At 44.9% G+C, this 12627-nt stretch overlaps 1 protein-coding gene across 6 annotated transcripts in view; it reads right to left on the bottom strand.

Annotated features, from left to right (window-relative positions):
* ABCC5 (ATP binding cassette subfamily C member 5) overlaps nucleotides 1–12627 on the bottom strand; it is a 68594-nt gene that overhangs the window by 11404 nt on the left and 44563 nt on the right. For all 6 annotated transcript variants that reach the window (XM_090053198.1, XM_090053199.1, XM_090053200.1 and 3 more), the window contains 10 exons: nucleotides 11567–11639; nucleotides 10708–10911; nucleotides 9926–10069; nucleotides 7956–8061; nucleotides 6667–6851; nucleotides 4251–4397; nucleotides 3847–3976; nucleotides 2942–3095; nucleotides 2708–2836; nucleotides 760–946 (listed from right to left, as the gene is read on the bottom strand). In XM_090053198.1, coding sequence (XP_089909324.1) covers nucleotides 760–946; nucleotides 2708–2836; nucleotides 2942–3095; nucleotides 3847–3976; nucleotides 4251–4397; nucleotides 6667–6851; nucleotides 7956–8061; nucleotides 9926–10069; nucleotides 10708–10911; nucleotides 11567–11639 — 1459 coding nt within the window. The remainder of the gene's footprint in view (nucleotides 1–759; nucleotides 947–2707; nucleotides 2837–2941; nucleotides 3096–3846; nucleotides 3977–4250; nucleotides 4398–6666; nucleotides 6852–7955; nucleotides 8062–9925; nucleotides 10070–10707; nucleotides 10912–11566; nucleotides 11640–12627) is intronic.

The raw sequence follows: 12627 nt of genomic DNA, 5'->3' as shown, positions 1-12627 counted from the left end.
TCAGTAACGAGCTCTTCATCTGGTGCCATCTCACCACAAGGGGGCAGAAACCCCCCAACAATGGAACATTACCCAAGCTCTACAGGCATGAATTGTCAGGCTAGAAAACACTGACACTGATTTGGTTAGCAAGCTGTGTTACTGCTCTACAAAATATGCTGGAAAATAAAATGCGTCATGTGACAAAGGTCCAAACACATTCTACTGTATCCTTTAATTTCTAATAACCAACTCCCGGCACACAATTCCTCCCAACCTGTTACTTAGGGTGCCTACAGACATGCCCGTTTGCGTTCTAATTACAACGCGTTAGAGCAGACAATTAAAATCGAGGCTGCCCCACAGTCTAATTGGAACACTCCAGCATCGCTTCACCATCAGGTGCATTTAGCCCCCATGTTTCAAAATGGTCACAGAGATGCTTTATCTAAACCTTGCTGGATGTTTTACCTAAAACATCCTGCAACCATTCTGAAATGTACAGGGGCTTAATCCATGCAAAGGTGAGCTGTTTTAATTAGAACAACTGTCCGGGAACCACTCTAACTAAAACCCTGATCCCTAAGCACCTGCATAGCCGCCTTAATTCCCAGAAATGGCCAGACCCAGGGTTACTAGTTCTTCATTAGTACTAGATTCAATCTTTCTCCCCTCTCCCACAATGCTGCATTAAGGAAATTTTTTACCGGGATATTATTATTGCTGCTGCCTGCTCTCAAATGCAATCGAGTTAGAGATTCAGGAAGGAGAAGACCTCACCTGGACAGCATAAGAGATGGCAAGCCCAGCATAGGCAGGAGGAATCTGCCCATGCATCAAGACAATCATCAGGCCAGTGGTTGTGATGAGAGCAATGCTGATAATATCCAGTCGGATGGCCAGCCAGCGCATGGCGCAGCTAAACAAGTAAAATGGTGCTTGATTGTCATCCAGCAGTTCTTGGTACCTGGAAGCAGATAAGGGAGTGATTTACAAAGGGGCAGTGGTATCTCCCTTGAAGCTTGGAGACTGGTACTTGGGAATCTACATATCTGGATGGACTAGCCTTGATTCTTGCCTACCACACAGAACAGTCACAAGGAAGGGATTCACAGATTTTATCCTGTGACTCATGAATGTGGGAAACCCACTGACCTTTGTGGATCTCCTCAACCAAAAACAAGCCTACAAGATAAGGTTAGCTCTCCAAGAATACTCAACAATGGCCTCTCACAGGGTAGTATTCTGGCACGGACACTTTGTAACATCTACATATAAGTGATATGTCCTACACATAACTGCAGAAATGTATCTATGCCAATGCTATTGCTTTGACCACACAAGCAATTTTTTTTCAGGATACTGAAGCCACACTGAACTCTTGATTTATCAGTAATGGCTAAATACTTCCGTAAGTAGAGACTATGGCCAAATTCAACCATGTCCATCATCTCCGCATTCCACCTTGACAAACTGCAAGGCACATAACACCCTCAACATCACTGTTTGTGGAGAAAGAATGCATCACAACCCGACTCCTACCTACTATGGGGTGACCTTCGACTGCTCCCTAACCTACTATCATCACCTCTGAAAGACTGCCATGACTGAACATCATCCAAAAGCTCACCAGCACAAGCTGTGGTGCAAAAAACTGCCGCCCTCCAAACTTATGCCATAGCCCTGGAGCTTCTCAACAGCCAAGCACTGCGCACCCAGCTGGGCCTCAAGTCAACATACCGAACTCATCAACACACAACTCTACTCAGCAATGAGGACTCTCTCTGAAACTTGGGTATCAACTCCAGTGCAGTGGCTATCAGCACTTCCAAACATTACTCCTCCCTCTATCTGATGGGATGCAGCAACATACAGAGAAATAATGCGCATCAACAATAAACCAGACCTTTCCATCCACAGAGACCTTCAAGATCTCCCAACTCATCACATGATTTCACAAAAACCTTTCTGAACATGTACCGAGCACCTCCTACACCACAACGCTGAAGAATCTTGGAGGAAAGCTTTGGCAGAAAACACTTTCCCAAATAAACACCTTGTCTCCGATCCAACAATGCAACAACTGGGCTTCAACCTTCCATGGAGCATGCGGACCCTTAATAGGATACACACTGGATGTGGCCACCTACTGTACAAGTGACACCTAAAAACCTCACCTGGCTGCAACTGTGGAAACCCTGACCAACCTGTGGAGCACATAACAACATCCTGCTCCAGATACAAGTTTGAGGGTGACATCCTGGAGTTACACTCGCTTTCCAGCAGGGCACTGGCCTGGTTGGAAAATTTGTAATTACAAGTGTGACAATAGCTCTTGCTCCTAAAGCCATATGAAAGGAAGGCCAAGAACAAAGCTTACATACGCAACAAAAAAGCCATAGGGAGCAGATTCAAATCCACAGAACAGCAACTTTTTGCTACGCTAACTGGACAGCATTTTCCAGGAGAAACCCAACAGCTTCGAATCGTTTCCTATAAAATCTACAGTGTTTCAGAATTAAGAGAGTAGACATAGTAATTTTAAAGAGATGTTTCCTAAGGCTTGGGGTACTGATTAAGTCTCTGATCTATCATGGCATGGAAATTAACAGAAGGTGGTGGTGAAGCGGTCACAAAGCCAGCTGTCAAGTTTTTCAGATCCCAAGACACTGATTCACGCCAACCCTGTCTCTTGATAAAGAACTCATAGCTGAACAACTGTGCTGACCTGTGCAGGAATTCCTGTCCTTTGTTGTAGGCATGGATTGTGGAGAGACCCTGTATGCTAGATGTAATGTGAGATAGGAACGGGGACTGTGTGATGTTGTCCAGGCGCTTCAGCTCACGAATAAAGACTCTGGAAGACAAGGGACAGTTTTCAATGATTCTCATAACCATCCATATTGCAGTATACCAACATGAAGCACACAATGTCCTTATTAACAAGCACTGTTGCATTTACCTAGACACAACATGCAGGATTGTGAAGAGGACAATGAGGGGCCCAACTGCCATCAGGAACCATGGGAAGACCCCAGAGATCACCCCCACGCAGAAGAACACCAGGATGACATTCTGGATGAACATTTCAGCTTGAAATGGCAAACGAACATCAACTGGAGGAGAGGGAGAGAGAAAGATTTGTGGAACGTGAAATGAAACAATCTGAATAAGGTATGATGTTTGGATCCTGCTATCTGCAGGGATACTGCTTTCCATGACTTTTTAAATTTTTTTTTAAGGTGTAACATCTTATACTTTTATGAGTGTTTTTGTCTTCTACAAACTGACAATCTTCCAATGCTCCTACCTACCAGGGAGGCCTCTGCTGTAACAATGGCCATCAGTCTTTCCTTGTCACTTTCCATTAAAAACTAACAAGCAGTTTTGAGTGGGAACAATACGTGGCAGGTTTTAACAACCAGCAGCGTCAGGACTTAAAATGGAGCTCCTCCAGCACAAGCCATGCTGAGCTCTCAAGCCCCACCAGCCTTCTGCCCAAGCAGTAAAAAGCTCCTACTGCACCAAAAAGTGAATACTGGTTTTGCTTTTGAAAGAGCAAATACCAAAAAAGGCAATGAGTTCAATCCCACCCCAAAAAACAACAACAGGGCACTCCCAGTGCTAGCTGCTGCCAGCCCAAATGCATTGTGTTTACCTAAGAAAGTGGCTTGCTGTATTTTAGTTTGATCCAAATAGTCAGATTTGGGGGGTTTCCACTCTCAGAAGGCAGCCTGTTGCCCAACCCTCATTACTGAACTGCTGACTTCCACTTTTCAAACTTGTGGGATGTCCTCCTCTTTGCAGCCAGTGAGGCAAAAGCAGGAAGGAGGACTCTGCCCTACCATTGCAGACAGAGGGCCATACCTTCATCCATATCTTTGGAGAACCTATTGAGAATCCGCCCAGTGGGCGTGGTGTCAAAAAACTTCATGGGACTACGCAGAATCCTTCGGAAGAGTTCATCATGGAGCCTGGAGGAAGCTCTGAGCGTTCCCTGGTAACACAAGACAGCGGGTTACTGTGTTTAACACCACAATGATCATTTGGTTCTCCACATCTACAAGTAGCAGCCACTGGGTTTATGCTGCCACACAGTGGCAGAAAGCCAGCGACTCGAGGGAAGTTAACAATGAACAAGGAGGTAAGCCTGGGTGATGGGTTAATGGAAGCCCTGAAGATGAACAAAGCCCCTCACATATTAAAACCAAAACAAGGAATCTGGGACCCCAGCAAACGGGAAGGAGGGGGAAAGGGGCCTTGGCACCTACCTTGACAAAGACAACGCCACGAACAGCTTTCAGAATCAGCATGACTCCCATGGACAGCGCATAGATGCCAGCATAGTAGGACATGTGAGGATTATCTTTCATGCTGCTGCTCACAACCGTCTCGTTGCCCAACATCACAGTGGTGTTCTGGGTAAAACCCAAGGGGTCAGTTACACGGCTGTTCAAAACAGGAGCAGGCCCGAAGGCCTAACACGCCTGAGGAATTCTTAAGGAAAGCTTCATTACATTTTATTTTAAATTTTGTTTTAAAGCCCCGATGGCCAATTTGGAATGGCAAACAGAAACATGATCCGAAGCAGAAATCTTCTCAACGCCTGCCAAAAAGGTGATTTGCAACTCTCAAAGAGAAAGCTAAGGCCCCTTTGACTTTGGGCTGTTTTGCATACATTCATTAATGCTGCGTGACTTCACCTCAGCTGAAACGGGTCTCACAGTACACCTCAGCCAGGTTTCGTGCCCATTATATGAGGCACTGCACAAACGCACACAAGGATGCCTCCCTCTTGAAAGGAAGGCTGGCTGAAGCCACATTTCCTGCAGCTGCATGCCAAACTGAGTATTTAGCTTATAAATAGGATCTGTCAATAAACCCAGATCCCTTTTTCTCCCCCCTTTAGTAATTCAATGCCGTTTAGGCTTTAGATAGTTTCAGTGTTGTTTCTACCATAGTGCACTACTACATGCCTAGGTACATGACACTTCGTTTTCCAGCGCTAACCCTCCGAGTATCAAATATTCCCTCTACTTTATTATCTTGAATTAAAACTATGACACAAAGTCACTGTGTTGTCTCAATCAATGCAATGCTTGCACCAAGCGACTGTAGAAAAGCGCTCCAGCAGGTTCCAAGCTTCAGACTGAGCCACACACTCATTCCTAACGCAGTTCTGAACTAGTCCTTTGGCCATTTCAACGTATCCCTCTAACTATATCAGGGGTGTTTATGCAGCACAATCGCAAGTTAAATTTTGTCCAAGGAGATGTAATAATCTACTTTCCTGCTTTATACGGGAACTACCAGAATGGCTGGATTCAGGGGCCCAGTAGTCTAGTCCTGCATCTTTGACAGTGGCCAGACAACAGAGACTTCAAGAGAAGGTACAACCCCCCCCGCCGCAGCACATATGAATGTATATGGTTACCAGCTGTCTCCTTCAAGGTCTGATCCACAGCCATGATAAAATTAAAGGCTGGGTTGAACCCAAAAGCATGAAGTTTTCACTCCTTCCAATATTAATGGTTATACCTATGGACGTTCCTGATACCCATGTTAAATACCCAGGCATTCTCTGAAATCTTATTTTAAACAACATTTAACAAACAAAATCACATCATCACAAATCTACCTAAGTGAACTGCGTTTTTCCTAATTTACCCTTCAGCAAACATGAATATCTCAAAAAGCTTTTCCTAGCACAGATGTTAGATTTACAGGTTAGTAATGTCCAGCCTTTTTTCTTGGAATCTCTTTAAATACTGGTAAAAGCCACTGTTTTCCAGCCTCCCAAATACTTGTGTGGTTAAAAAAATAAATCTCTAGTCTTCTGTCCCACACGTTACTCTTCAGTGTTTACTACACCTTTACCTGGGACTTGCTTACCAAATGTTTTAGTAATTTCAAACATCCCATTTTTTCACATAATTACACAAACACGCCTATGGTGGCTGGGCTAGTAACACTCCTTATTATTTTTTTTTTTTTTTATTAAATACAGGGTTTTCCCCCCCGCAGTAACCAGTAATTTTTATGTGTCATTCTACTATGCTGATCCTTGTATCTTCCTGTCTTCCAATATATCTAAGCACCTCCTAGTCTTTGCTAGCCTTATCTCTTGTGCAAATACTTGGTTTCTCTCTCCTTCAGCTGATTTTTTTTTAAAAAAGAGAACAAGGCTCCAGGGTCGTGCTCCCTGTAATTTTTTTGACCAAGTTTCTTGTGGTTCATTCAGCACATGTTGTCACACCTTTGACCAGAGGCAACCCCGAGAGATCTCCACTGAAGCTGAGAGAAGAATTCTACATGATAGGATGCACCGAAGTCCTTACCAGCAGAATGCTGAGTGCCAGCCGGGTTTCATCTACAGCTCTCTTGCCCTCATGCACTGCCCAAGCTATTTCATATACTCAAGTGAAAATTTTCAACTCACCAAAATGTGTTTTTGGCTTCCAAGTACACTCATAATCTAAACACCTCAGTGAAAAACATTTGGAACTATCCTAGGTCATTGCCCCTTCCCAAATTGAAGAAGAGCTTCTTTCAGATCATCGCCTGGGGAACCCATGCAAGCAGACTCCTTGATGAAGTGCTGTTAGTCTTAGACTCATCCCAAACAATCCCAAGGAAGTGATCCCCTCCCTGCCCCATTAGAGGCTTAGAAGAGGATAGTCCTCTTACTCCACTGCCTTGCTTGATCCAGTAGCTCAGCCACCAGTTGCTGAATGCTGTGCTTCCCACATTCAGCACGAATAATGCCATGATGATCAGGAATGCAAAGGGGCCTCCAGCTGCCTGGATATAGATGCCATAAACAGACCAGGGGACAGAGCCTTTGCCCTTCTCTTCCAACTGCACTAGTTGACCTATAAAAGACAAAAAGGGGGAGATCAGAAAGACCGAGGGAAAAGTTGCCCATAAAACTTTACACTGGGGGCTTATGTCAAATGCATTTTTCCTGTGCTAGTCTACTAAAATGTGGACAGCAGTAGACAGACTGTCCTGTATTTAATGGACAAACCCTAGAAAAACCAGAGCTGGGAGGAACCTAAAGAGACCAGTTTAGGAGGCTCAAGGCAGGACCGTGCCTATCTAAACTGTCCCAGACAAAGGTATGTCAGCCCTAATCTTACATGGTCCCAGTTGTGGGAGCTCGATGCCGAATTATATAGGACTGAATTAAGCACAGGCTCAGACCTGTTCAATTTAAAACTTTTATTGTTTCACAAAGTCATAAACTAAAGGAGGTCTGTTGGTTCACGAGGTTCCCAAATCAAGCCCTTGCTCTCTAACCCGGAGGCTAGGTGCGGCTGCCTGATTCAGTAGTCTCAGAACTGGTCAACAGCTCATTTAAAAGGAGTCCCTTATCTTTTTTTAGGCAAAAGATACAAAACTGTCCCCATGGTGGAAGTGAGGCATCTAACATAACTTTACTATTAGTTATATATGATAACACTTATACATATGCATTTCTAATTCTTACTTCTATTGGTTATTTAGTTAACTTATCTATATTATAATATCAGGTGATACACTTTGTATTATAATCATTAAGTGATGGAGATTCCACCATCTCTGCAGCTAATCCACCCCAGTGCTTCACAACCTGCTCTGTTAGAAAGTTCTGCTGAATATCTAACCCAAATCTCCTTTGTTTCAATCTAAGCCCATCCCTTTTGGTCCTGCCCCTTTATACATGCAGAGAAAAATTGACTGCTACTCTCTTTATAAGAGACATTTCTGTTTTTGGAGACTCAACAAGTTTGCCCCTCACTCCCCTCCTCTGTGGGCTAAGTGGTACTAATGCTTCCAGCTTTTCTTCAGAACTGCCCACTGCACCTAAACTGGTGTACTGGTGACAAGCTGAGCGACCAGGATTTGGGGCAGCTTTTGGAACCTGTGAGATGTGAACACTTCACAGTCCCCACCACATCTAACAAGTAGAGCCAGAAACCTGATTCCATAGTTACCTTCTTCTTTCTTCACCACTTTCTCCTTCTTCACAGATCCAGCTTTGGTGCCCTTTTCCTGGGGTCTTTTTAATGAACTGCTGCTGTTCTTCTTTACATTATTAATCTGCAGAGAATAAACCACACTGAAACATACTGGATTCATCTCTCCGCTTACTTGGATATTCACACCTGAAGCCTAAATCCTCATAATAATATATTTTCGTCAACCGCATGTGAAGGAGAACAAAGGCTTCCAACAGGCAGGATACTCCTCATCACCTCTGGATGTGTAGCCATTAGGAATATTTGCCAACCACAAGCAGAACGAGTTTCCCTCCTCTACCATTCTGCATTGTTATCAATTTGTACTGTGGTAATGCCCAAAGATCCTAGTCAGGATTAGGGTCTGATGGTGCTCGAGGTTGTATGCTATTCACGTGCACAGAAGGATGTGTTCCCCATCACAAAAGGTGTCAACAGTCTAATTAATACATCTTCGTCTGCCATCTACCCGACACCCCCCGTCAGTCATTGCTCTTTTCTAGAAACAGTCAGTGCTGCTTCCAAGACTGCTCTGTAGTGCTTAGTTGGGCTACGTGGAACTTATGCCCCCAGAAAGCTGAATGCACAGCTCCTGAAGTGCACCCAGTCGCTCTTCTGCGCTTGGTTCACTTCCCCAGATAAGGAAGTTACATTTTGTTCCAAGATGAATCATTCTGGGTTTCAATTGACCTGACTGAGGACTGTAACAAATCTTCAGGGCCATTTTCCCATCCTTCAAACTGAAAGAGACATCCTGCATATGGCAAACCAAAGGGAACATCTAGCCCAAGTAGCCTCCTTTGCAGCGCCACGTGGTCTGCAAATCCACTGCTCATTCCATGCGCTAGCACTTAAGGGCAGGAAGCGGAGGCCAGCCAAGCGTGCAGCCTGGAGAACCTCACACTGCCTGTCACTGATTTAATTTAAAAGTGAAGGGACCACAGTCTTCACAGCACCAAGAGAGGACACGCAGAGTGACTGATTACATTCCTCCACTTCTTCCACTGGCCAAGCACAAAATCCAATCAAACGCTTCCTATCATTAGGGTTATCACCATCCACATAGCAGTACTATCTCAGTGGAATATCTCTTTTTTGATGTCTAGAAGGCAGATGTCAAATCAATGCAACGATCAGTCTCTTAAAAATTATTTAATGCCATACTTTGTAATCCATTTAAGATAACGGGCACTGTATGTTTAAGAAAAATCAAAACTAAACACTTTCAAATAAAAAATGGGAGCAGTGGTAACTCCCAGGAAGGGCTGGGGCAAGCATGACAAAGTTACGTAGGTGGAAAAAAAATAGTGCAGACACAAGCTCCATCTCCTATGGAGTGGTTCCTTTTATATTATGCCAATTTAAGCCTTTTTTCTGTAACTGCCAGGTGACACGACAACCTGCTGACCGTACTACCATTCAAACTGCAGTCAGTATTTATGGCAATCTCTCCACAGCTGTCCCAAGAACAAGGGATACTTAGAGTCAAATTCTCAACCCTCTGCTGTTTATAACTTTTGGGCAAGTCATGTTACTTCTGCTGTACCTCTGTCATCCAAGCTGGAACCATAGTAAGAACCTAGCAAGAGGTCTATCAACCCAAAAGCTAGATTTCAGCTGTGCCAATCTGGGAGGACACATCATAGAAAGGAAGTGCCATGTTATAAGTGGGGGATGTGCCTTGTCTTCTGAGCACCACAATGAAAATTCACACATTTTCTCCACGTTAGATAAATGAGTGGCAGGACTGTGTACTAGGAACTTCCACGCTGGGACAGAAACAGCAATACCACAGTGGGAGACGTCCTACAGGATCTCTCTGAAGAGGCAAATCCATCTACTAGGTCATTTTACAAATTTCTTTCGAACGACTACGTGGCTTCCTGTAACCGAACTCTAAGCACAGGGACTTATGTCACAGTTTTCAAAAACGGAAAGTAGAGTACCTCAACGTGTGGCGTCTCTCCCAGCTGCAGGCTATTAAAAATTGTTGCATAGTCACCATTTAAATTCATCAGCTCCTCGTGGCTTCCTCTCTCAGTAATACAACCCTCTTTCATGAAGACCACTTCGTCACAGTCAACAAGGTACTGGAGACAACAGCAGCAAGAACACAGCCTTAATATCCCAGATAAAGGGCACACATGGGGCTTTAAAGCAGTTCACTAGCTTTCAGGGAATCAAAAGCAGCCCACGTCCCCCAGCTCCTAAGTATCTGCCTAATTAGCTAAGGAGCCTGCACGGGCTGGAGGACTGTGATTACTCTTAATAGCCATACAGCACATACACAATTTAGCAGAACTTCTGCTGGGGGACTCTGAATCTTTAAATCTGATATTTTCTATACAGAAGAGGGCAAAAAAAAATTCTCAAATCTCAGATTTTTTTTGGGCAGTAACTGCTGGCATGATTAACTGGCATGGATTCCCAGGTACTCTGAAGTGACAAACAGGCTTTATGGCTTTGGAGTAGGAACATTTAACTCTGTTGCCTCTCTAGCCAAGTATTCCCAGCCTCCATCAGACACATATTAGGCTGCACAGGCATCACCTAGATACCTACAGCATGGCAAATGCCTCGTGTATACAAACAGCCAACCCCCGAAGGTGAGGGAAACCGTGTCATGCAATTATACTGTTTCTAAAATTCTAAAATTACAGTAACCTAAAAGCATCCTCTCCAGATAGCTATACAAGGTGCAAGAAAGGATGCATAAAGGATGCTGTACCTGGAGCTGATGGGTGACGAACAGGACAGTCTTTGACTTCAAATGCTTCCTTATTGCACTGTTAAAAATGTGGTTTCCTACGTGAGCATCTAAGGCACTAAGAGGATCATCAAGGATGTAAATACTCCTGTCACTGTACAGGGCTCGGGCAAGGCTGATTCTCTGGCGCTGTCCTCCACTCAGATTAGCTCCTCGTTCACCAATCTGTGGTAGATATATACACAGTCTTTGCAAGGCTGAACACAAGAAGTAGTGAGGCCACATTTATGCCAGGGATAGTGCATCTACTACAGTGAAGGACAAAACTGAAAATAGGTCATATTAAAATTTAGGAGATGCTTACTGTAAAAGGCAGAAAACAGGGCAAGGTGGCACCTTAGAGACTAACTGATTTGGAAATGCACCAACTTTAGTATGCAACTACCAACTTCGGCAGGCACTACCAGTCTAGAAAGTGCTACCCCCTGCCCTGCCTTCTGCCCAATTTCTGACCAACATCAATAACCACCTTTCTTCTCTTCGGAAAAGGAATCATACAATGAACACACAGAACAGTAATGTGGTTGAACCTTAGTCACAGTCATATTTCCTTATCAACTAACTATGCTTAAGTTACATTGAAATGGTCCTGCTGAGGAAGGAGTTACTGGTGCAACAACAAGCTAACACCCTGTCAGTATTTCACAATTAAAACTCCTGGTATTATTAGTCTCAACAGTCCAGGATTGAGAGGTCCCCGTTTGACAGCAGTGCAAAAACAGAACAACCCATCAATTTATAAAGCACACCAGACTGATGCCCTTCCCACCCTCACCACAGGAAAGCAGCCGTCTGCTATTACCACAAGTAGGATTTTTACCTCTGTCAGGTCCCCATTAGGCAGGATGGCTAGGTCAGGTCTCAGACAGCAGCCATTCAGCACAGTATTGTATCTAAAGAATATGAATCAGATAAGCAGTGAACATCTGGCCTTCTTGAGGACATTCTGCTCACACACCATTACGATTCGTAAGTGAACATTAGAAACTCATGTAGCCTGAAGCAACTGATTTACCATGGGCTCCTCATCCATAAACTGGGCTTATAGTTTCATAGTTTCTAGGGTCAGAAGGGACCTGAGTAGATCATCTAGTCCGACCTCCTGTCATGGCAGGAAAGATTACTGGGGGCAAATGACCCCAGCAAGGTATACGTCTAGCCTCCTCTTAAAGACCTCCAGGGTATGGGCCAGCACCACTTCTCTTGGAAGTTGGTTCCAGATCCTAGCCGCCCTGACCGTGAAGTCGCGCCTCCTGATGTCTAGCCTGAATCTCCCCTCTGCCAGCTTGTGACCGCTATTCCTGGTCACTCCTGGCAGTGCTCAGGGGAACAGGGACTCCCCCAATGCCTGCTGGTCCCCTCCAACTAGTTTGTAACAGGCCACTAGATCCCCCCTCAGCCTTCTCTTGTGGAGGCTGAACAGGTTCAGGTCCCGCAGCCTGTCCTCATAGGGCCTGCCCTGTTGTCCCCTGATCATGCAGGTGGCCTCCTCTGGACCCTCTCCATGTTGTCCACATCCCTCCTGAAGTGCGGCGCCCAGAACTGGACTCGGTATTCCAGCTGCGGCCTGACCAGTGCCGCATAGAGGGGGAGGATCACCTCCTTGGATCTGCTTGAGATGCACCTGTGGATGCATGACAAGGTGTGGTTGGCCTTCCTGACTGCCTCCCCATACTGCTGGCCCATGCTCATCTTGGCATCAATGACGACTCCAAGATCCTTTTCTGCCTCTGCACTGACGAGAAGGGAGTTCCCCAGTCTGTAGGCATGGTGCTAGTTGTTCCTCCCCAGGTGCATCACTTTGCACTTGTCGGTGTTGAATCCCATCCTATACTCATCCGCCCACCCCTGTAACCTGTGTAGGTCCGATTGAAGCCTATT

Source organism: Crocodylus siamensis, chromosome 6 (genome assembly GCF_052110815.1).
Source record: "Crocodylus siamensis isolate JL-2025a chromosome 6, ASM5211081v1, whole genome shotgun sequence".
NCBI lineage: Eukaryota > Metazoa > Chordata > Crocodylia > Crocodylidae > Crocodylus > Crocodylus siamensis.
Note: the sequence above shows the minus strand (reverse complement) of the source record. Positions and strands in the feature narration are given on the sequence as shown.